This window comes from Poecilia reticulata, linkage group LG16, assembly GCF_000633615.1.
Source record: "Poecilia reticulata strain Guanapo linkage group LG16, Guppy_female_1.0+MT, whole genome shotgun sequence".
NCBI lineage: Eukaryota > Metazoa > Chordata > Actinopteri > Cyprinodontiformes > Poeciliidae > Poecilia > Poecilia reticulata.
The window spans coordinates 11,689,096-11,713,922 of record NC_024346.1 but is presented as its reverse complement, the minus strand read 5'-3'; the positions used below and the strand labels follow the sequence as shown (position 1 = coordinate 11,713,922).

The following is a 24,827-nucleotide window of genomic DNA, read 5'->3' as shown; positions in this document are numbered from 1 at the left end:
TATATATATATATTTTCTGATGCCAAGTCACAAGTTTTCAAGAAATGATAGTTTTCCTTGAATAAAGACATAAATTAACTGTATTAAGACAAAGATATTCTCTGACGTTGTAAAGTCAGACATTTGTAAGGGTGAAATTAATGTCGTTTGGAAAAAATTGACTACTCTGATTATTTTTTTTGAATGTACAATGACCCTAATACTCTGTGGTAGAAAACTGAATAAAAGAGGCAAATAAATGAATAAATAAAAAATAGGTTTCAGCTTAAAAAAGAAATTACCCCCATAGACTTTTTAAAATATTTTAACATTTTTTATTTTTTATTTTACAAAGAATTTACACAACATACTTATACACATTTTTTTTTTTACTTTGCGTATTTTGCTGGAACTCTTTTCACTTTGACATTAATGGGGGTTTTTTTGTCAAAAAAGCAGCATTTTGTTGGTCATGGTTTATTTAATAAAAAGTAATAAAAAGTATAAAGCATCCAAGTGGGTGAAAGTTTTGTAGGCAGTGCTCATTTCCCTCTTTTGGCCCTTCAGTATCAGTACAATGACAGAATCCCACTTTTCTGAGTTGACCAGCAGAGGGCGCTTGAAGAGGGACACTTTATAGACCAAAGCTTAAAATCCTCAGCCGGTTCTTTCAGAAGGTGACAGGGAAGGAACAAAAACACAAAGGAGCATTGATTTCCCCTTTCAGCTGCTAAACGTGTTCTTTTTCTCTCAGATATTCAAATTCAAAAATACTTTATTACTCCCAAAGGGAAATTAAATGTTGTTGTAGCTCATTAATTCCGATTCTTCAAAGAGTTTTTGAAGATGGTGATTCTTTACATTTTCATTGACATACAGTTTTGTTATTTTTTTTTAATTCTCTGTCACTGATCTTATTTTGCATTTGTCTTTTCCTCTGTCTCTCCTAGTGCTTCGGCAGCGACGGGAAGCTAGTTCTGCATTATTGTAAATCTCAAGCATGGGGTTAACTTCTTCTTTCGATATTTACTGTCTTTCATTTTGTATGTAAATACACTGTAAATAAATAATTGTAAACATTTTTCTACGGCCTAGTTTCTGTTTTCTTCCAACAGAAGTAAATGCTGATTATTTTCATTCGGTTTGGGACATATTCAGAAAGATTAAAAAAGCTTAAGTCTGGACTGTTTACTGCAGGTGTTTATAACAAATGTTCAAGTCAACGGTGCTTTAATTAGTCACTGGGTTTAGGGGGTAAATCATCTTAATTATTTTCCCTAGTAAAGTCATTTGCAAACTGCTTTCTGTAGTTACTTAGGTCATCCTTCAAACAAAAAAAAATCAAGTGAAGGAATCTGTAAGATGGCAAACACTTTCTCACAGTGCTGTAACTCAGAAACTCAGGCTGGTGATTAAGTTGTGACAGACGTTTAGAAAGGAAGCACCTCTGAAATTAGACCAACATGAAGAGAGGAGGCACCACAGCAACAGATGGATGCGGCGGGATTATGCAAGTCAGGATGCGTATGTGGCATAAACTCCAGAGAAAGGGAGTAGATTGGTGATTGGCGTGGAGGCAGATGCGCTGTCTCTCCATCGGCTCACATCTACGTCCATCCGCTGGACCGGAGGCTTCACAGGAGAGGAGAGTGGAGCCGGGGAGGTAAGCAACAGCGAGGGTCAGTAACTGAGGCGATAGATGAAGAGTGTTACAGAGGCAGTTCACCATGGAGGATTTAAGTTTAAGTTCCTAAGGAGCTTTTTGATCAAGAAATCTTTAACAAGAAGAGTCCAAGAAGTGACGGATTAAGTTTTTTCTTTTTTTTTTTATATCAAGAAGCAAAAACGATTTTGGGTAGGTACATTTAACATTAGAAAAATATGTACTAAATCATTAAGAAATTACTGTTATAGACTTTTTGTTTTTGAGGGAGGAGGAGCATCTTAAAGCATTCTAAAAAAAAAAAAAAAGAAGTTACACCTATTGGTAGATTTCTCATAATTCCTCAAATTGTATTCAGTTATAAATGCAAATATAAATTTAATGATGTCTTATCAAGACAAGAAGCCATGTCTATTTATTTTTCTCACCAATCTTAAGATGAATGATTTAAAATTATTCACTTTAAATGGTAGACATAAAGCTAGAAATAAACCACTTGAATGCTTGATTTTAATAAAAATTACTTTATAGAGACAAAAAAGAATAAACTTCTTTTTTTTGTACACAAAAGATTTGCTCTTAGGATTTAAGCTGTTACCAATCATAAGCTCATGTCTTCATTCAGTCAAGCCACTAAAAAAAAGCATCACCTGCACCTCCTGTAGTTTGTCAGCTGTGCTAGTGAAGGAGAGGCCAAGCCCAGTCCTCAGTAACTACTATCCTGCAACTTTCAAATGGACCCTTGCTTCAGCACACATGAATCAAATGGGTTCAACTCTGCAGAGACCTGATGACAAATCATTTATTACATTTTGGTGTGTTGGAGCAGGGAAAAGTTTCAGCAAAGCAGCTCTTGAGGCCTGAACTTGGCCACCCCAGTCATTGTATATTACTTAATTTTTAAATAGCCTCTTACCAGTTGGACAGGTACTAATATTGCTGAAACATTTTCACATTTTGCTGCAAACCTTTGTATATTTTGTTGGGATCTTAAGTGAAAAACCCAGAGTAGTGCTAAATTGTGAAATGGACCGTGCATTGGGGTTCAAAGCTTCTTACATATAAAAAATTGAAAAGTGTGACGCACTATGCTCACGAGTCAATTGGTAGGACCATACTTGTAGCTACAAGTATTTTCTGGTAGATCTCTACATGCTCTGCACTCCTAGAGATGAAAATCGTAACCTGCTACTCTGCAGAATATCTCATGCTAGGTTGGATCTCAAGCATCTGTGAACAGATATTTAGAATCTTGTCCCAGAATTTTAGCTTGTCAGCAATGGCTGTCAGAGTAAATATGCATTTCAAATTTTATTCATAAATAATTTTGAATGATATATAATGTTTTCCTTTCATAATTAGGCACAATTATTACATAAAATCCCAATAAGACATATAAAAGCTGTGTTATGTGATGAAGCTGTGACGAATATAAACACTTCTGCAAGGCACAATAAATGTTTTAAAGTACTTAAAAGGCTTGTGTAACATTTATTGAAGCAGTGTTTTATTTTAGCTGAGCACAGCAGAACTACAACTGCTGCAATAAAGCATTAGTAGCTGCTAAGTGTCCCCACTGCACATCTTGGACTGTGTTTCAGCCAATGAAATAGTCTTGATTAACGGTGCTAAATTTAATTAATTATTTTTTTGTTTGTTTACCGTTTTCTTTCCTTTCAGGGGCCGTGGACTGACAGAGAGGCCCTGCTAGAGAGACAACATGGTCACACTAAAATACAACTAACACAGAGAGATTAAAGCAGATTTCCCAAGATTATCTTGAGGGGGAAAAAAGGCGTTTAAATCTGTGTCTCATCCATAGAGTCACAAAAAAGAAATATTTTGTAATGTGCCCTGGTGTCTAGTCCTAAAATTTCAGCTGGAGCCACCTTAGGAGGCATAATGATATTATTGACAGTCAAGTCACTTCATAAAATCTTCCCATAAACAAGTAAAGGAGTTGTTTTTTTTTTTCTTTTGAGCTGAAAGAGCATTCATCAAGGATAAATGTTGCCATATGTTGTTAATGTTTCTTGACAGATAAAGAAGCCTACTTAGCTTGCAGAATGTATTATATAACACTAAAGTCCCCTTTGCCTTTCTGATGCTGCCCAGTCACTGATCTAATACCACCTCAGACAGAAGTTAAGGTCAGGGGATTTCTGGACACTTCAGTTCCCAAGAAGACCAGTAAAAACTTGCTCTTTCTTTACATATGAATCAGCCTCAGAGTATCTTATTCTGCTGCCGACTCCTTTTTGAAATCACAGATGTTGCCATCTAGCTCTGCTTGCTGTGTTTGTTCATCTGTCAGGTCAGATAAAGCATCGGCCCCGACCTGTCCGATCTGTTACTGCCCCTCTCCTACTTGCCTTTAATTCCTCTGTGTTGTGTCCACCTTTTGCTGTCCCATCTCCCCCTGCCTCCCTCCTCCGTCTCGTGGCCATGCTCGAGCGTCTGTCCCGCCGCTCTCGATCCATGCTTTCCCTGACGTTAACCTCTTTGGCTCTGGCCCTGTCCATCCTGGCTCTCTGCACCTCCTACTGGTGTGAGGGCACCCACAAGGTGGTCAAGCCTCTCTGCCTGTCGCCTGTCAAAATGAAGAACTGTGGTCAGAACAACAGTGAGCCTTACACAACAGGTAATAGATGCTGCACATATTGTTTTATTGTGTTATTAAATGTAATGTGTGTTGCAGCTTTCATTGATATTATAGGAATGCAGGCAGTTTCTAACAGATATTTAAGCAAAAAAAACTTTGTGACAGTTTTACATCATTTTCCTACTTTAACACAAAAGCAACAAAAACAGATGTATTAAATTATCCACTAACATTTCATGAATCCTTTAATTTATTTTCTAGTCCATAAAACACTTCACATTTATGTTTAAATGTTTAAAGGGAATCCATTATGCAAAATTGTTTTTTTTCTTTTTTTTTTTACTTCTATTTGGGTCTCAACTGCTTCTAAAAACAGCCCAAGCATAAGAAAGAAAAAAAGAAATCCATTCAGCTGTTTTCTGGCAATAAGTTAATGTTTTTTGGTGTCTGGAAAATGAGCTGTTTCAAAAACCTCCCGTCACCTAGCAACCAAAGCCGCTCCAGCATGTTTGGTCAGCTGGTTTTACCTCTGTGTGTGCTGCTGGAAAAGACACATGTTCTGCTGTTGACTTACCATTCAGAAGCTTGCTGCATTCTTGTTGGTTGCGCAGGAGGCTCTACTTTTGCTTTTCAAAGATGTACTGTTGTATTGTTGCACATCTGTTTGCAGCCATTTTCACGTGTGAGCATAATCGTTGAGTTGGGGTGGGGGGCGTGGCCAGCAGCAATCTATTTGGATTTAAAGTGACAGATGTTCCTTTCAGAACGAGCTGATCTGAAAGGAGCTCAAAACGGACAGAACTGACCAGAATCTAATCTCATTAGCTAAAAATGATTTTGTGCAAAATGTAATGAACTTTTGTGTAGCTCAACCTATCCCAAAACACACAATCAAACATAGATCAATAAATACAGGAATAGACTGATTAAACACAGGTTGTATTGGTAACAAATTTCATACTAAGTATATAATTAAATTTTGACTTTATGACTTATTGTTTGCTCAAAATATCATTCATCCATGTATCAATCCATCTTTTTATTGTTCCCATTACTGAACACTTTGAGATTTTGCAATGTGAAGTGCATTGCAAATGAAAGTATATATATATATATTTTTTTTTATGTCTCTTCAGTCATGATTCAAATTCAATGAAAAAGCTTCAAGAAAGTACAGTTCATGTTTGAGTATCTGTGTTAAATGAGATCCTCCGAAAGCTTTTCATAAATGCCTGACCCGGAGTTATTCACCAAAAACCCTCATCTTGAATTTCAGATCAGCTTATTGAGTGGTGATGAACTTTTGATGAATCTGTCTGTCTTTAAACCACCTCTGCGTAACAAGCTGTACCTCGAAATAATCCGGATAGATCATCGGTCCTGTACAGACAGTGATTTTTCTCGTTTTAATCTCTTTTGTCAGAAGGTGAGTTCCAGGGCGGGGTTAATTGGGATTTAGTAAAAGTCTTCGGGTTGTGATGACGCTTTCTAAACATTTACTTGTCCACTGAGGGCACGATGATGCCGCCTGCTCTCAGTGGTTTGTGTTAAGCTTGATCCACAATGAGATTACTTTGATCACTACTTGTTTTATTTGTGTAGAGAGATCTGCCTTTATTGACGCACACCGTTATGAAAACCTCTTCAGAAAAGGCACATGGCGCAATGAAGTACGAGTTAACAGGGATGCATGTGACTGCGTTGTTCATGTGGATGCTTGGATAAGTTACAGTTGTTATGTCTTTAGGTGTTTCTGTGTTGTTTGGACAGAGTTATTGGGAGGGTTTTCATGGGACTTTGGTTGTTGTTGTAGATCTTGAGATGCCTTGTATCCCTGTCCCTTGAGGTATTTTTGGGTACCAAAGACTGTTTTGAAAGCTAGCTGGATGTGCAATATGAGCATGCTGTGTCCTCATCCCCATCAGAAGGTCGAATTTGTTCCTGATTCAAGGTGGACTCCACCAAACTGCCCCTCGTTACCAATCCTCTATGGTAACGAGGGGCCTTCTTTGAGCGGAGGACTTCGTTTGAAAACTTTGGAGTCTTGCCTTTGCTTCTAGCAGATTATTTGTTGGTTCTTCAGGCCATGTCCTTCAATGTGGACTGGAGTGGTTCACGAAAAAGTACAAAGTTATCTCAGTCAGAAGTCATGGTTCTTAGCTACAAACACGTGAACCTCTTTCTCTGAATTGTGGTCTCTGCCTTAAGCGAAAGAGTTCAAGTCCCTTGGTGCCACAAATAAATAACACAACATAACATCACATTACAATATAACAAATATAAGCAGATGAAAAACTTTTGCAAATCAAATTTGTTTAATATGAAACTTATACTCAAAGTAGGATGTAATAATAAATGTCAGAACAGTGTAAACTATTTGCAGTTTATAGGTGTTTACTGTTCTTGTTCTATCTCCAAATGTCCCAGAAGGCTCAGCAGAGAGAAAATAACATTCAATGCTCATGTATAAACAAGAAGTCTCACTTTAACATAAAGTATAGGTGTGTCTGATTTTTGCTTGTTCTTCATTCAGTGAAGGTACTCGGAGTGGGCAGAGTATCCAGACATTTTATTCAAGAGTATCGATACTTCGTAATCATTTTACTTAAGTAAAAGTAAAATATGCAGTAAAGCTGTAAAACTTCAGTAAAATCTGTTGTTGCTCGATTTTTTTTTAAGTGTTGCTGAGGAATGAATGTTTTGACTTTTTTAGCATGACAGTTTTTCTCCATTAGTTTGCTGTTTATGTGTCCAAATGTAGAGTATGGTCAAGATAATATGACCTTTATTTTACCATGCTGCACCTAAAAGATTAGGAAGATAGATTCTTTATGAGGTGCAAATGCTAACAAGGTGGAAAAGTAAACCTAAAAAGCTTAATTTGTCTCCTGTCACACAGAGAGCCCCACACAAAACCCTTTCAACCGCACATTGTCTCCGGCCAGAAGAGATGAGCTGGACAAGATCAGACAAAGACAACTGGCCAATGCTGTACACTACATCTGGGAGACAGGGGAGGACAAGTTTGCCTTCAGATATTTCCACACAGGCTTCTGGGAAAGCTGTGAAAAGCAGAATGATGGTGAGACCAAGACGCACATTTTGGCCAAGTCATATTAGCTCATCTTGTAGAGTGAAGCTGGTGTGTTAGCTGTTAAAGATCTTTATGATCATCTAAGTCTGCACATGCTGTCGGCAGGAGAGGTGTGTCGCAGCTTTATCGACTTAACTCCAGGCGAAACACAAGGTGAGCGGTGTTATAGAAATTTATTTCATGCAATATATGCCGTTTCATCTAATACTTCTTTACATTTGTTCCCACATGTTGCAGGTGTGCTTTGGCTGTCGGTTATTTCTGAGTTTACATATATCGGCCTGCTGGGGATGGGCTTCTTACTGATGTGCCTGGAAGTCATGTGCTCCCACAAAGAGATGCACGCACTAAAAATCAATGCCTTCGCAGCTATTTGTACTGTGCTATCAGGTGGGGGTGCAGCTTGGATTACAGCGCCAACCTCAAGTGTTGGACCCTGGTAAAGATGTGGAAACAGTCTTGAAATAAATTCCTCTTTTGCCGCAGGAAGATAATCTCACACTGAAATTTTCAGAGAAGTGCAACACTTGAGGAGGAAGGAAGTAAAAGAATCTGCAAAACTCCACTTTAGAAAATCACTGCCATCTTAGGGTCGCCAATCTGCTTAACCACTGGACACTACTTACGTGCCAACTTGATTATTTAGGACACATAACAGGGAAAAGCCTCTATTATCACACTATCACAATTTTAGTTTGATAAAAGCTACTGAGCTAGTGCAACGGGCTTTGATCAAATGAGAGTAAAACCGCTGTCACATTGATTCATATTTGCCATGTAAGGCCTACTGGAGACAGGAAATTTGTTTACCATCAAAAGTTGTGTCACTTTGAGATGTGGGTTTTGTCACTTTTGTTGGATTAGAGACGTTGGTCGTTTGGGATTAAGAGCGTAGACTTTACAGTGTTCTTCTGTGTCTGGATGGGATACTATACTTTGGTCATGATGTCACTGTTTTGTTGAACTTCAGGCCACTTGGAGGTGACATTTTAACGCTATAGAAATGCTCCAAAGTGCTCAAGTAATTATTAGCTCAATCAGTTGCAAAGTGGGTCAAGCTTTAGCTTTGCTTAAATTTTTCATGCTCTGCCACGCGAAGAAGGTGAGAGTTATTAACGTGTCGTTGCTGCAATATTTCAGTTGCAGCTGCTTTATCTGATGATCCTTCAGCAGTGGCATACATGTACAATAGAGTACCACAAAGTTAACAATGAAATCACTGCCTGAATTCAGTGAGAGGTTGTGTTACTGCAGTTAAACATGAATTTATTTGGAGGCTTTTTGCACACCTTTTCCCTGGGCACTGTAGTGTTTGAACGGCAGTCCTAGTTTTTCATTTTGGTTTGCTTCCTGCGTAGGTCTTCTTGGGATGGTAGCACATATGATGTTCACCACAGTATTTCAGATGACAGTCATCGTGGGCCCTAAAGACTGGAGGCCTCAGTCCTGGGATTACGGCTGGTCGTTTGCGTATGTTGCTGCTAATCAAAAACAGAATTCAAACTCAAAGTTATATACGTGCTCTAAAGTTTTTGGTCGCTTATCTTTGAATCGTATTTTTCAGTCTTGCCTGGGTATCCTTTAGCTGCTGCATGGGGGCTGCTGTCGTCACACTCAACTCCTACACCAAGACCATCATTGAGATCCGCCGCAGGCAAAGACTCCGCTTGGACGAAGCAAGAGCCGCTGCTCGGGCCCCGTCGTACGACGAGGTGGTTCCAGGAGGAGGGCTGTACTCCGTCAGCGGCCTGCTGCACTGTCCGGATGGGATGATCGACGTGGCATGGGCCCCGAATGGCAGCGTGGTCGGAGTGGGAAATGGGGACGTGCCGACACTGGTTTTAGTGGGAGGCTGTGGCCCGGAGGGGTGTGAGGACTGCGAGCGTGAGAGGGACCAGATGGGCGTGGCCTTGGATCGGATTGATTCACCTTGTTAAGGAGGGCCAGCTATTCACATAAACTGAAAGGGGGAAAAAAAAAAAGAAATGAAAAATAAAACACTGCATTGTTGCAGTGATCAGAGATGCTGGTTTGCTTTGACTTTTGATTCCTTGGAACACATTTATGAGTGTTCCAATGAAATTGCTAAACAGAAGTGGAAAGTGGGTGTTGAATCGAGTCACCAGCTGATTTAAAATGGAGGCTCCTTGCATTATGACTTGCACTGAGAGAAACATCCAACCTTCACTCTGCATCAGCCTGTGATGTCTGCTGTGTGACTGCAAGTAGCAACTGACTGCTTGTTACCAAGATTCAGTTATATTTGGAGTTTGAAAAGGTCTATCGTTGCAGTAGACCGCTCCCAGTTCTTAAGTTTTGACACAAAGATGCTTAATAAGATGGTTAATAAACAAAGAAAAGATGCTGCAATAGAGGCAGCAGCTGACAAAAGGAAGCAGTGGAAAATGATTCCACCATAAATATCCCATTTTAATTGTATTAAGTTATTGTTTCTTCATATTCAAAAAAAGACTTAAGTGGGTCTCACAGGCTGTAAATGACGCCCACTCAGTTAACTCATATCAAGACGTGAAGACTTTGAAGCATGCACCGCATGCAAATCTGCATGTTATGTGTTTCTGTGCCTGATGATAGCAAAGCAAATGTATGTTTCTACATGTAAAAATGCTCAAATGTTTACCTTACTTTATTGGTTACAATGGACACCCATCCATTCGCAGCTCAGTGTTGGCAAATTCACATATTCGCAAATATTTTGTGGAATGTGACTCAAAATTATTAGTGGAATTAACTTTTTGCTGCGTAATATTAAAGATATTAAAAAACAGAGATTGGGAAGATAAAACACCTAGGCACAGTACCACCTGACACTACTGGATGATGTTTGCAAAGTAGTCAATCCTTGTCGCTGATTGGCTGAACTCCTAAGAGCGGAAACATGGAATACTGAAAATATTTGTTTTTGTGAACGTGCCAAGATTGTTCTGACTGTGTGCTTTAATGCATATTTTGGAATATTTGGAGTTTGAACAATTAAAATACGCGATTATAAGCATTTTAGAGAGGAACTCAAATATTTGCAGATTTAGGTGATTTTGGCACCAGCGGTCCGCTACATACCTTAAAGTCAGCAATTTATGTCACACTTTTGTCTCAACAGTATATAGAATATTTTACATTCTATATATATAAACTTGATTCTTGTTTTCTCGGCGTCTGCTTTATCTGATGACAAACGTATGTTAAATGATGAACCTTCAACCAAAAGAGCCACCAAATACAGTTTTTGTGTGAAGATGAGCAGACAGATCCACAGAGATAAAATGATTACAGAGATTTTGGGAAAAGTCTGCTCTCATGTTGAACAGAAGATTATGTGTAAACCATTAATCCTGAGTTGGACGGAGCAGAGAAGAGACATGCCGAGGGGACAGAGAGGAGCCAGTTGTTGGGGGTCAGAATGAAAGTTGGAAAGAAATTCTGTCAGACTCTTCAAAAAGAGACCGACTGCATGCACTCTGGTCCCAGCTTCACCGTAACGTCAAATAAATCCAGGTTTTACACACGTGCTTGCAAAACTTACTGAGTTTAACAAAAGATTATGTAGGCATTAATTCACAGAGCTAGATAAAATGGCCTAAATGTACCTTCAATATCTGTAGGTTACACTTTTGAGATTATCCAGGATTTACTGTTGGGGATTATACAATTGAAAACTAAAAGAAAAAAAAAAAACTAAAGCGCCATTTTTGTCGGCCACAAGAATAATGGCATAAAGTAAGTTTCTGGGTCAAAAAGGAGATTAGTGGAACAGATAAATAAATTGATTTCCAAACAACAGATGTATGAGAAAACCTTTAATTTATTGTTCAGTGAATAAAGTACAACACTTCAGAGCTAAAATCTCAATCAAGATATTTCAAGTCTGTAAAAAAAAAACTACTAACAATTAGGTTTTGTATTCCTAACATGTTGTTCTGCAGAACCAATTTATTTTTTTAAATACTTTTAAAATTCACCAGTAGTACAATATAGCCGATGCATACTGCTATTGTAACTCCATTAGCTTATATGTAGTTATGATGTTTTTGGGGGACTGTGATAATTATTCCATAACTTGCTTATACTAGGTTCTGTTATATTGAAATTTGTTCACAGACAGTAAAACCACAAAAAAAAAAAATCAAAAACTTTCTTTAAAGTTACAATGGAGCAGAAATGAGTATTTACAAAGACGGACGAGTGACGTGAACGACAGCGTCTGATGGGAGGAGGAGAAAACGTACAGGAGCTTCAGAAGTGAAAGACAGGAAGAGAGGGAAAAGTAGGAAGAACTTCATTGTTTCGGGGGTTCGTACTGAATGAGACGCATTGCATTCTCGTTTTCAATCACTCCCTTGATGAACTCTCCTTCAGCCAGTCGCTCTGTGATGGAGTGAAAAAAAGAACGTGGAAGAAAACAGTGAACAGAGGAATGAAAGAGAAGCACAGAGAAGGTTGAATAAGGACTCTATAAATCCGCTCTTATCTCTTGCATTTGTCAGAGAGACAGTTGCATGCAATGATAGTGTCACTTAAGGTTTTGCATGACTAAGGGATTTTACACGCATAATGAAGGTCTTATGGTTTAAGTGTGGATGTTCTCCAAGTGGATCTACGTCAGGTTATTTTCATTTATTTTAAATAATAAATTCAAGGTGGGTTTTTTTGTTTTTACATCAATTTAAGAAACCAAGTATTCCTAAAACTGTATATGTTTTCAATTATAGAATATCTTTATTTTTTTATGCAAAATAAATCTTTCAGAAAGCTGAACAGGATGAGTATTTTAAATCACTTTTGGTTTAACATGTTTTACTTCGTATACATATAACTTGACAACTCAAGCAACTAAGTTTTAAGAGCAAAAAATAAATCTGCTCTTATTCTTAAAACAGATATGTCTTAGTTACATGTAAAAAAAAAAAGTAAAATAAGCATCATGTTCAATCTATTTTATATAGAGCAAAAATATTTTTAGGAATTAAATCTAGAAGATTTTATACAAAAAAACTAAATATTTCATATGAGATAAATATATTATTAAAAACATAAAAGTATTAGTTGTAAATGTACAAATATTAGAAACTAATTAAAGTTTGAAATAAGTCATAAAATTAGTTTTTAACAATCAGAAAAAAAAATTTTTATTTGTAACATTGATTTTGTGTGCAGTAAAGCCTTTTAAATCTACGAATAGCCATACAAATTGTAATCTACAAGTATAGTAAAACAGGCTTTGTAAATGTAAAATATTTGACTAATTTGTTTTGTTTGTTTCCCCATACTTTAAACCACAGAACCATTATACATGTAGCGAACATATGTATGAAGCAAAACTTTATTAAGCACAAGATGTTTCTAAGCAGTCCAACTACAAAAATTGTAACTGTGATGTAAAAGACAAAATGTTTTATAAAAATGTGTCAGATAATCTAGTTTAAGAAAAACTTTTAAAATGACACACTGCAGGGGCCTGAGTTATATGTGTCAGAATCCAAAATGTAATGAAATATATAACAGTTTCAACCCTCCTGAGCATTTACTTTCACCAAAAAAGTGTAAAACTTAATATAGTTTTGAATATTATATATTTATGTAGTTTTAAAACACAGCTCACATCAAAAAATAATTACAATGAATCTATTTAAAAACTTTTCTTGAGATTGTTAATTATTTATTGTTGTTTTTTTTGCTTTTAATTTAATAAATTTTGAGGAAACATGAATGTAGATAATACTTTGAAGGCAAATAACATTTTTATTTTTTAAATAATTACAACAAAACAAGATCGTGCTAAATTATTTTGTTTTTCTACAAAATCCTCACGAGTAGACATTTTGCAAATGTAGTTTTTATTACTTTAAGGGAATTAGTTCAGTTTATTAGTTCAATTCAGAAATTCAGATTATTTTTTTTAGAGAAAAATGTTGATCAAAGTAATATTTTCTCTTTGTCACTAAACTCTTACAGCTTTATTTAAAATACACTGAACCTCACTTAAACAGAAAATCATAATTATTTTAGAAGGACAATTTTTAATTTAATGCCACAGCAAACCCAATGTATAAAAGATTACAAATGTGTTTTAATATGGAGCAAAAACTGTGAAAGATTTTTATTTCTAAAAATGCCCCTTGCTGAACATTGCAGGGGTAGAACGTGGCGTTCGTGTGACGCCTCTCACCATTGTCTTTCTTGTCAAAGTAAGCCCACAGCTTGTTGGCTCTCTTCTCGGGTGTGTTCTCATCCTCTGGGAGCTTCTTCTGCTCGTCCTCGGGGATCAGCTTAAAGATGGCCTGAGAGGCGGGGGTTGGGTGGAGAAAAAGAAAAACAGGATGAAAGTACCACCACACTCCTCCTCAGCTGCACTGAACATGCACAAATCACAGAAATGAGTGAAAAACGATGCATGTCGAGTTGTGAACGCTTTAGAAAACTAAATAAATTCACGTTGTTTGTTTGTGCCGTGAGTTTGAGTCTTTGGTTTCAAATTTCCCCTACAGCAGATATTCTGGAAGAATTTAAATAAAATTTAAAAAAAATTCTATACAAAAACAAAAGTTTGCAGCTCATGTCAAAAATAATGACAAGTCCTCAACTGAAGAGTGCAAACCAGTCAATCTGCAACGAGCCACTTAGAGTGAAGGGGGCTGAAAAAGACTAAAACTCTGTGTACTTCAGGTTCAGGTCTTTAAATGTGTGTCCCACTTAGAGAGGATGCTCTCATCTCCCAACATTTAAGACACATAGATTAACATGGATTAGTGCCAAGACTCAATCTGCCAACCAAAGGACCGTAAAGTCAACTCTTTCTCTTACTGCACTTTACATCAGCCTCGCTGCACCGATCATGTGGTCTGCATAGCGCAAATAGTGTAGTTAGAAGACGTGGCTATCTATTCATAATCTTGTTATCTCCGTCTAGATAACAAGGTTGTGAGGATGCAGTCATTTATAAACATAGAAAGGAGCTGTGCCAAAGCGGCTTATCGAGCTCAAATAAAGTCTGCTGTTTATGGCATTTATTCTGCCCAGATGAGGCGTTTGTTTCGTCTTTAATTTCAAATCCAAATTAAAACCAGGTTTTTAAGAAAATTGTTGAATATAGTTTTTGTTCCTAGACAAGTATTTTTTTTATTTTTTTTAAATTCAAGACAGACTTGAAAATAATCTGTTGTTCAAGGCTGCTTCTTAGTTTTGTTAATAATTTCTATAAGTTTCTTTGAGTCTTGCAAAAGTTTTTAAAATGCAGCTATTTCACATAGTGACGGTAAACATGACTCTTTGTTGGACTGAAGCCAGTTGGCCAGGACATAAATCCCATTACAATTCAAGCTGGATTCTCGGCTGATCTTCCTAAACCTCTTACAAATCTGTATCATTTGTCTTAAAACAGAATATGCAGACTGATGCTATGAAAACAATGTGTGGTATTTGGCTTGGTGCAGCAGAGTCCAACACCTGTCAAGTAAAAGATTAGACCAAAGATGATTGACGGTCTCCCTATCAGAGGTAGAGCTTGAAAACACCCCCCTTGCTACTGTCTGACTCTGTCTCTACTGTCTGATGGCTAAACCAATAATCAGAGAGATTATCAGGAGGTCAAAATGACAAGCTAATTGGAATGACAATCAAGACTCAGACCTACATGCGATGACAAGGGTTGATTATTTCCATTTGTAGGCAACAACAGCTATGATGGATCAAACAGAAGACAAGCAAAACGAGAAAACCCAAGCTACTCAAAGTTTACATTTAACAAGCACGTAATGTAAAATGTTAATCCCTTAAGTCTCACTGTCACAAAACTAATGTAAAACTGTTGAGTTGGATTACATAATACCAGCTAGAACTCACAATTTGAGAGTTGTCTAATAACCAGTTTGAGAGAGAAGTAAACAGGGAGCCAGGTTTTCTCCTAGCACACACAGTGGTCATCTCTAAGCGAAGCCAGCCTTCCTAGTACATCGACCCTTCTCTAAAGCTGACCTCACCTGGCAGATTTCCTTCACCTCCGACTTGTTTATGTACCCATTTTTGTCCACGTCGAACAAAGAGAAGGCCCACTCAAGTTTCCTGGTGGTCTTCCCGCTGGAGGTCATGTGCAGGGCAATGATATACTCCTTGAAGTCTAACGTGCCGTCGTCGTTGGTGTCGAAGGAGCGGAACACATGCCGTGCGTAGCACTTGGCATCGGTTTCGGGGAAGAACCGGGTGTAGATCTCCTCAAACTCCTCCGGCGAGATGCGTCCCGTGGGACACTGCTTCTGAAAGTTCTCATACCACTGGCAGATTTCCATCTCCGTGAATTTGGTGGTGAGCTTGAGATCCTCCAGGATCTCCTTCGATATCGCGCTGCTGGTGGCATTTCCCATGGCAGTTGCTTTCAGACTCTTGGTCAGCTGTCAGTTTTGTGCTTCTTCTCTCAGTCCTTCAGATGCTTTTTCTCTCTCTTGTCCAAAACAACTGACTCGAAATGTGTTTTCTCTCACTTGTTTGAGTTTTCTTGATGTCAAATGCCAAACAGAGTCCTGCAAGACATTGTAGATATGCCGTACAGATATTTACAATTCCATCTACTACATAAGTACCATTATGGTGTTGATCGAAGCTGCACAGAAAGTCTTACCTGGGGTTTGAGTGAGCAGCAGATAATGGCTGAACAACTGACTGTTTGTCTCGACTGCCGAACGGTAAGAGATAAGGATGGTGAAGGGAAACACCCCTCCAGGAGGTGACTAGGTTAATTCTGTTAATGCGGGATTTAGAGTGGATGAGTGTTTGACCAAAATGAACCCACTATCCTAATGATCTCTGTTAGATCTGGAAATCTAGAAGGATCTACAACATCCACAAGAGTTCAAAGTGATGCCATGTGTTACCGCACCCAAGAAGTTATTTAAGAGCCCAAGGTTTTGTCTTGTTGTTGCAAAGAAGTTGGATGTTTTGACATGTCTGCCACATAATATCATTAACAGATCTAGAGAATAAGAAGGAACTTAATGACACACGGAACGAGGCTGAAAACCGATGCTAGATGGCTGTTGATTTGTGGATGTTACAGCAGGATCTCTGCATTTTCTGGTTTTGTGCCCTAGAATAGCAAAACCAGTAAATGGGTGTAGACCAGGACTCCCAACCCAGCCTGAGTGCCTCATCACCCACAATCAAGGCTCACATCACCAACCACATCTTCATGGACTGTTTTCTAGTTTACCCACTTCATTTTATCCTGACAGAATGAGCTAAGAACTACTCCTGAACATTATTGCTGGTCATCAGCGCTTTGCACCATCAGATTATCTCTAAATTTATGCTTTTTGGCAATGCGAACGGAGAAATATTTACAGCATAAACAAGGTACAGAAAAGCAGCTGGTCTCTAATTAGACTGAGGGGAAGTGGAAAACAGTCCCGAGGCCTGACAAATAATCCATCTATCCAATTTCCAAAATACGCTTTGCTCTGATCTTGACTGCTGTCGTCCAAAAGGTGGCATACTCTCAACTCCATCACATGAATACTTGCTCCCCACAACCAGTTCACCAGTTATCCTAACAAGCACTTCTTTAACTCTGGGAGAAAGCCAGATTACCTGGTGAAACCCAAACAGACACAGTGACAAAACAGAGGCATCACACAGAAAGGCTTAAGCCAACATTTGAACCTGTGACATTCCTGCTGTGAGGAATCTAATGTGTGTTAAAGTTTTATTTTTCAATCATGATTCTTCTTAAATGAAGAGTAGAGAAACTATCTGGATCAGGTACAATAAAGCTTAATGATAGTGGTGTCTGTAAAACATTCAATTATGAAAACTAACATTACAATGATGTGATGGTAACATTGGTTAAGAGTAGTGCATACTAGAGGTGTGCCGATCGATCGGCCACCGATCATAATCGGCCGATTTCCGTGAAAAAGTGTATGATCGGTGATCGCCGATCACCGTCTCTTGTTGCCGATCACACAAACTGATCACCTGCATCTGTTGAATCGCTGCTACGCGCTACAGGTAGTAATATTTCACAGACGGAGCGCCGCTTCTGCTCCACCTGGTAATGAACTCTCACACCGAACCTCTGCTTAAAGCTGCAGCATCTAACTTAARAAAATACATTTTACATACGTATTAAAACTTTTGCTGTCCTAACATGAGACAAACAATCTCTGAAAAAATAATCGACCTCCTCTGCCTCCTCCCTTTTCTGCATAATTACTCCGCTCAGTCAGAAACAGCCAATCAGAACTAGCAGTAATCAGCTAGCCGCCATGCTATCAGGAAGTTTTCATTCAGTAACTCTGGATTGTTTATTGTAATGGAACCTGTATTTGCCTTTGAATGTTAAGTTTTATACTTGAAACTTTTGGCAATGTTGAGAGGTTTTATTTTGACTTTATTGCATTATTTAGCCTCTTCAGGGCCTTCATATGTTTTCAGTCTGTTAGAGATAGTATTACCAATAGCAGGACAATTTGCACAATGCCTGTTTTATTTTTTTTCTTGGAAAAAATTATTGTCTAAATTAAGGTGAATTCATGGTTCCTTTTTTCACATAATGTAACCGGTAGTGCTTGTGATTAAAAAAATTCTAATTATGTGATCGGTATCGGTGATCGGCCCTCATGGGTGATCAGAATCGGAATTGGCAGGAAAAAACCTGATTGGCACATCTCTAGTGCATACTGCCATCAAATATCTTCTTCATTTAAGTTTTCAATGCCAAGGTGCAGCTACCTGTGCAGTTCAAAAGTATTCACAAACTTCAATGTTTTTTATTGGGATTCTAAGTGATTGACTATTACAAAGAAGGTAGTGAATATCTAAAATAAAATATATATATATATACACAGTTTTAAAATCTGTTGTATCTGATGCCTCCTAAACTGATAATAAAATCCAGAAGCCACATAACTTGTTAGCAGATTTCACCTCTAATTTAGCTTAGCGTAAATAAAGTTGTTTTGTGAATGTCTCAGAGGCTTGTTGGTGAACATTAGTGAACATCAGCACCTTGAAGACCAGGCAGATAGTTCAGGAAAGTTGCAGAGAAGCTTTAGATAGAGATTTAGATAATAAAACAATACCCCAGGCACTAAACATATCCAGCACCCAGAAATTGGAAGACTAATACAAATACCTACTAAGATATAGTTGCTCATAAAAATGTACAGGCCAGGCAACGAGAGCTTTAATCAGATCTTTCTGTGAAAGAAAGCAATCAAAAGTCCAGGTTTCAGTTTGCTGCATATAGAGAGCAGCAACGTGGAAGAAGGTGCTATGATGAAACCAAAATTAAGCCTTTTGATCTGCATACAAAACGTTGTGAATAGACAAAAACCTACAATGACTACACACCACCCTGAACACACTACCCCCATGGGACAACATGGTGGTGGCAGAATTATGCTATGGCAATGACTTTCTTCATCTGAGGAATGGAAGCGAGCCAAAAATGGATGGAAGCCATTTTTAGACTAGAGTTTTAGTCTAAAAATGTTAGTGTGTTAGAGTGTCCCAGTCAAAGTCCAGATCTAAATCCAATTGAGAATATGTGGCAAAGACTGGAAATTGACACTCACATATGCTCTCCATTCTATCTGATTGAAGATATTTCCTGAAGAACAATGGGCAAAATTTTCAAAGTTCAACTGTGACCTGCCCCACAGTGAAACATAGTGGTGGCAGCATTATTCTGTGGGGATGCATTTCCGCAGGAGGAACAAGAAAATCTGACATAATGAAATAAAAAATACACAGAAGACTAGGGTTGTAGTGAAGTATGATGAAAAAATAATGCATATTGTGTTTTTTTCCAATACTGTGCTAAATTGCTGTACTTGCAGCCCAGGCCAGTCACACTCAATCTTTTCTTTTTACTACATTATAACATAAAATATAATAGAGAGCCAAACAGCATTAGAATCCATCAAGAAACAATTTTTTTTCTTAAACAAGAGAAAATGCTTTATTTATTCAGTTTTGTCATTTAATACATTGCAAAGATGTTGAATTAGAAATAGATCTTTTTGTACGACACAATTCCTAAGCTTTAACATTTACTTTCTCTTCATGCTGTTTTTGAAATATGTGCAGATTCCTGCTTTGTGACTCTAAAATAATTACAGACACTGTAGCATCATGTCTCTATTACCAGGGTGATAAATTACAATTTAGAACCCATAATTTAGAACCCTCAGTTTACAAGCACTTGAGTCCCACAAAATCTCAAACTTAATCTACAGCTCATAAACCGACTGACAGCCGACATGCAACTGGACGAACTGTGAATCAGCCTCAGGCAACGTTTCAAAGCTAGCCTTAAGGTCCTCAGCATCCTGTATGCCAATTCAGCGAGCTCTGCCACCTAAATCCAGACAACCATCTGTCCAGTCAGTTTGACTCTCTGGCTCACCTCTAACTCCAATCCCACCTACACCCCTCAAATTACAGACAGTGCGACTGACGTCCTTCCTGTCCTACATGAGCAACTATGGCGCCCGTTTTAGTCTGAGCTGTCTGTCTTCCAGTTGGATTTACTGAAGTGAGCTGGATGCTGGAATGCGATCTCTGATTTTCCTACAGTCTAAAATTACGTTTGTGGCAGCAGCATGGCAAATCATTTTACATTCACTGGTGAAAACAACTTTACACAACAATTTAACAGAGTGCAAATGCGCTGTTTTTAGCTTGTATTTTCAACCAGATTGAGAAGACACCACACTTACAGTGATTTAATTGACCATCAGGAGGGCGGCCATCTTTGATACATTTGCTACATCAGATTTGAGTCAGATAACGATATCATGTGATCCTAATTGTTGATTTAAGACTAATCCCAAATGAAAACTGTGGAGTGCTATGCTACACGTAAAAAAAACAACAACAAAAACCGAGATAAAAATATTAAAGTACAGCAATATGCGAAAGTATAGCTACCCTAAAAACCATACTTTTGGTTTTGATGGGTGTTTTTCTCCAGGAATATGCTGAGAGCAACTATTGGATTACTCCTGCCCTGTCCTCTACCATTAGCCAATTACCATCATCCTGTAAGTGCTACAGCCAAAAGAATTACCCCCCTCCTCTCACACAAAACAATCCCTAACATGTGACCTGAACTATAGCATGGACTAATTGCCAGTGCTAAAACGGGCAAAGATTTGCGGCTACTTTTAAAATGCTTTTTTTTTCCAACTGTGATGATGCATGCAACATTTAGGATATAGCTTACGTCTTAGCAGAAGCGACTCACGCCAGCAGGCAAGGTGGTGTAATTATTTTTTAAATCAATGTGTTTTTTATTATTAAAATGAATATATGCTGATTCTGCAAGGTGTGTACATAAATCGCACATGTTCAAGTTTATAGGGAGTGAACGTCAAACTGAGAACACCTAAGGAGATCTATTTGGCTCATGGCAACAACCTTATTGGCTGGGCAGGATTATACCCTATTAATGGACTGTGCTGAGCTTTACTTGTGCTACAGTTTCAGCGGTGAAATGTCAGCCTGAAATCTGCATTACTCCGTTTTGCTCAGGTGTTTCCATACTCTCGCCAGGAGCTTATATGCCATATTATTTTGGCCTTCTATAGACATATTTGAATTGTCCTTTTTTTTCATTCTTTTTAAGCACAAAATGCATACGTTTGTGGCACCAGCTTCAATTACTTTTTAAAACAAGAGTTGGGTGACCAAGTTTGAATTTATTTATTAAGCAGTAATGATGGTTCTAGAATGTATTTTATCCTGACAAGGTTAAAGCCAATTAGCTTCTCGATAGTAGAGCTGGTGGTAACTGTTTGACGGCATAAAAAGGATTTGTTTGACAACATTCACTGGATTGATTAATACTCCTAACAATGGGAAGACCTAAGTAGCATAGTGGCTTTAATCAAGTTAGGAGAGTGATTTGGAGCTCGATCGATCGATCGATCCATCGATCCATCGATCCATCCATCCATCCATCCATCCATCCATCCATCCATCCATCCATCCATCCATCCATCCATCCATCCATCCATCCATCCATCCATCCATNCATCGATCCATCCATCCATCCATCCATCCATCCATCCATCCATCCATCCATCCATCCATCCATCCATCCATCCATCCATCCATCCATCCATCCATTAGCTGTACACCCTTGTCCCTAATGGGGTTGGGAGGTGATGGTGCCTATCTCCAGTGAACGTTCCGGGCGAGAGGCGGGGTCACCCTGGACAGGTCGCCAGTCTGTCACAGGGCAACACAGAGACAGACAGGACAAAAAACCATGGACAAACACACTCACACCTAGAGAGAATTTAGAGAGACCAGTTAACYTGACAGTCATGTTTTCGGACTGTGGGAGGAAGCCGGAGTACTCGGAGAAAACCCACACATGCACAGGGAGAACATGCAAACTCCATGCAGAAATACCCCAGGCCGGGAATCAAACCCAAGGCAACAGTGCTACCAACTGTGCCACTGTGCAGCCCGTGATTTACAGCTGTCACTAAATAACTGCAGATTCCAAGATCGTCATACCAAAGAATAAGTTATTTTGGATCTGCAACTCCTATGAGACTAACAGGAATGAAGGCGCAAACTCACCTTGATAAAAATAAATTTCATATATATGAACAGAACTGGAACATTGGTGCACCATGTTAGTCTTTAGGGAAGTCTTTTTTTCCCATCCCCATCAAATAAGACTTACATAAATAAAGGTTAAGACTTGTGGGCGTCTGGCAAGCAAGATTATTTCATATATCCTAATGACCTAACAGTCAGTTATATAGCTCACCTGAGCTACAAATGAACTACAAATCCCATAATGCAACACAACAGCTACTCCACGCTGTTGATTGTGGTGCCTGCCTTTAAGCTGCTCAAACGCTTTGCATGTGTGGTCACTCCACATGCAAAGAACATTTTTAGAAAATGACAACATCTGTGAGTGTCCACAGCTCAAACAGTGCCAAGTGCAACATAAAATGACTTATGATATATGATATATGTTGATGTAAAAAACTTATTGCTACATTTCTTTATTTATTATATCGTATTCTGCTTTTCCTATACACATAATATACCAAACATATTCCAAAGAATAAGTTTAATCATTATACCAAACACATTCATTTAGTATGATCATCTTGTCCACCTAACTCTGACACATTTCTCTTTATTTCCCTGTAGTTGTAAATCACATTAAAACGTATAAATTTGATCCTACTTAAAACTGCTTCGATTTGTCTTGAATTAATAATGGGAACAAATGGAATTTTTAAAAGAAAATATTATCCAGATCCCCCTTCTCCCTTAACACTTGAGAGGAGTTTTAGATGTATTGTTGGAATATCTGTATGTCAACTATTGGCGTAAAAGGCAGAGTGAGAATGCTGAGCTGGACAATGCTTTGGGAAAAGAAAACTTCTTTCTTAACCAATACAATGCCTTGGTTGGACCTGACTCGTATCTTAAGCTGAAAGAAAAAGAAAAAGAGGAAGGGAGTTGTTTCTAGATAAATATCTGTTAATGGGTCATAATGACAGGTAATGACAGACGAGAGCTTCCTAGGAAAACAAGGAAGTAGAGGAATAAACAAACTACAGCTACAATCTTGATTACTTTGTCCACAGTTTTGTCCAAGAACCCAAGTAGGGAATATTTGTGCAGACTTGGGGCTTGGAGAGAACATCGGCAGCAGCAACCGCAGGCTTTCATTTATTACTAGTCTATATATTAAAAGTATTTTTAGTGTTAATTATATGGGAACTTTATCGCGTAGCTTCCACTGACTTCTGCACTCCCAGATCAACACTGAGGTAAGTAGAGATTAGCTTTTTATGGACTATAAAACTTAGCTGTTTCCTTAAGATTTTTTTATTATTATTATTTTGGGTCTGGATTTTGGAATAATAAAAAAAAAGTGAGTTTCCAGATTAACTAACTCACACTTCTCAACTGAAACCAATACATCAAGAAAATGTAAAGCCAGAATTAAGATTTGGACATTTAAGTGTTTGCATTTTTATTAATTAAGTAGCATCAGATCTCAATTAAAGCTCGAGATGTTTTCTTTTTGTTCTCGCATTTTTTTTTTTAAATCTACCAAAAATGTAAATGTTAGTTGAGTTCCAAGATGTCTGAAGAATGCCAAATACGTTTGTCCACCGTCTCAACAAATGTTACAAAAGCAGCAGTAAAGAATAACAATCTACTTCATATTATTAATTTACTTTAAACATTTTCTCTTATATTTAAAAGGCATATTATAGCTTTAAGAAAGAGCCATAACTCTCACCTGTGAACGCAAACAATAATATGCACTTACAGTTTCTTCCAAAATTATTGACACCTCTTAGGCCTTTCATATCTTGTTATAACCAAACATCATTTAATTTATTGTAATTTGATGCGATGAACCAACACAAAGTAATTTTTACTTGTGTACTGGAAGGAAAATGACTCAAGGTTTTCAGATTTTTGACAAATATTTGAATTCAGACCTTTTTAGTGTGATACCCTTAAACAAAATCCAGTGCATCCAGTTACCTCCAGAAGTCCCCTATTTGGCTAAATGAGTCCTGATTTGTATACTTTAATCTCTGTAGGAATAAAGCTTCTGTGAAGGCTTTATTCCTACTGAGACCATTATGGAGACCAAGGAACACAGCAGGTATAAAGTTGTGAAGAAGTTTAAAGCAGCGCTAGGTTATAAATAAAACATATCCCACAATTCGGACGTCTCAAAGATAACAGTTTGATCCATCGGCTTAGTGGGAACAGTGCTGCAAAACTGGATTGAACTTTTTTTATTTATTTTATTATGTATACTGTACACCATTGTACCTTTGAGGCAGGTTTCTTTTGAAAAATGTTATCCCAAAAAATAAAGACTAAGTAAAAACTTCAAGTTAGTGTAGGAGCATTAATCAAAAAAGCAGCCATGGCATCTCAGGAGGAACTGCAGAGATCCACAGTTCAGGTAGAAGAGTCTGCCAAAAGGACAGATATTAATTGGGCATTTCACAAATATGGTCCACATAGAAGATTGAAAGAAGTTATGTTCCCACTTGCATCTTGCCAGGTCATGTAAAGTGCAGTTTGAAGAAATGTAAGCAGAAATTGAAAAGAGAAAAGTGGATAAGAAGTTGTTTTTTACATGACTCTGCTTTGTGAAATAGGTGCAGGACAGAAGAAGAGGTTCCAGTGAGATCCATCTCATCTGCCTTGAAATTGATTAAAAAAAAAAAAAATCAGCCATGGCAGCCAAGATGGAGACCCTCAATCCTTCAGCTTTACCAGATATTCCTCCAAACGTCTCCTACCAATGTCAGCCTGAAACTGTTACCTTTTCAAGTGGAGTGGTCTCGGTGGCGGGCATCACTGTGGTGACTGGGGGCGTTGAACTCTCTTGTAGGTCCTGCATCCTGGCCTTCGGCTTTTGGGGAACTCTCATCGGATTGAGCTGCTTGGCCGTGGGGCTCTGG

At 38.1% G+C, this 24,827-nt stretch overlaps 3 protein-coding genes and 1 long non-coding RNA gene across 5 annotated transcripts in view; 3 read left to right on the top strand and 1 right to left on the bottom strand.

Moving 5' to 3' along the window:
* Positions 1 to 1,062, top strand: part of atg12 (ATG12 autophagy related 12 homolog (S. cerevisiae)) — a 3,290-nt gene extending 2,228 nt beyond the window's left edge. Inside the window, exon 4 of the mRNA XM_008431517.2 lies at positions 930 to 1,062. Coding sequence (XP_008429739.1) covers positions 930 to 989 — 60 coding nt within the window. The 3' untranslated portion in view covers positions 990 to 1,062. The remainder of the gene's footprint in view (positions 1 to 929) is intronic.
* A 452-nt stretch (positions 1,063 to 1,514) lies between these two features.
* LOC103478051 (germ cell-specific gene 1-like protein) lies at positions 1,515 to 11,238 on the top strand. Of its 2 annotated transcripts, none has more exons than XM_008431524.2 (7): positions 1,515 to 1,642; positions 3,323 to 4,283; positions 7,144 to 7,326; positions 7,444 to 7,491; positions 7,576 to 7,728; positions 8,697 to 8,808; positions 8,903 to 11,238. In XM_008431524.2, exons 2-7 carry the CDS (start codon positions 4,088 to 4,090, stop codon positions 9,273 to 9,275), a joined length of 1,065 nt encoding a protein of 354 aa, XP_008429746.1. In that variant the 5' UTR covers positions 1,515 to 1,642; positions 3,323 to 4,087; the 3' UTR covers positions 9,276 to 11,238. The 2 variants fall into 2 exon arrangements, with proteins under 2 accessions (XP_008429746.1, XP_008429745.1); XM_008431523.2 differs by having other exon boundaries at positions 1,515 to 1,834.
* Positions 11,142 to 16,081, bottom strand: rcvrn2 (recoverin 2). Its single transcript, XM_008431522.1, has 4 exons — positions 15,971 to 16,081; positions 15,336 to 15,872; positions 13,526 to 13,637; positions 11,142 to 11,724 (listed from the first exon to the last, which is right to left on the bottom strand). The coding sequence occupies exons 2-4, from the start codon at positions 15,714 to 15,716 to the stop codon at positions 11,636 to 11,638; spliced, it is 582 nt and encodes a 193-aa protein (XP_008429744.1). The 5' UTR covers positions 15,717 to 15,872; positions 15,971 to 16,081; the 3' UTR covers positions 11,142 to 11,635.
* Positions 16,082 to 21,978: 5,897 nt separating this feature from the next.
* On the top strand, positions 21,979 to 24,578 carry LOC108167016 (uncharacterized). The gene is made up of 2 exons (XR_001777408.1): positions 21,979 to 23,159; positions 24,522 to 24,578. It is a non-coding gene; the product is annotated as an uncharacterized LOC108167016 (long non-coding RNA).
* The last annotated feature ends 249 nt before the right edge of the window (positions 24,579 to 24,827 follow it).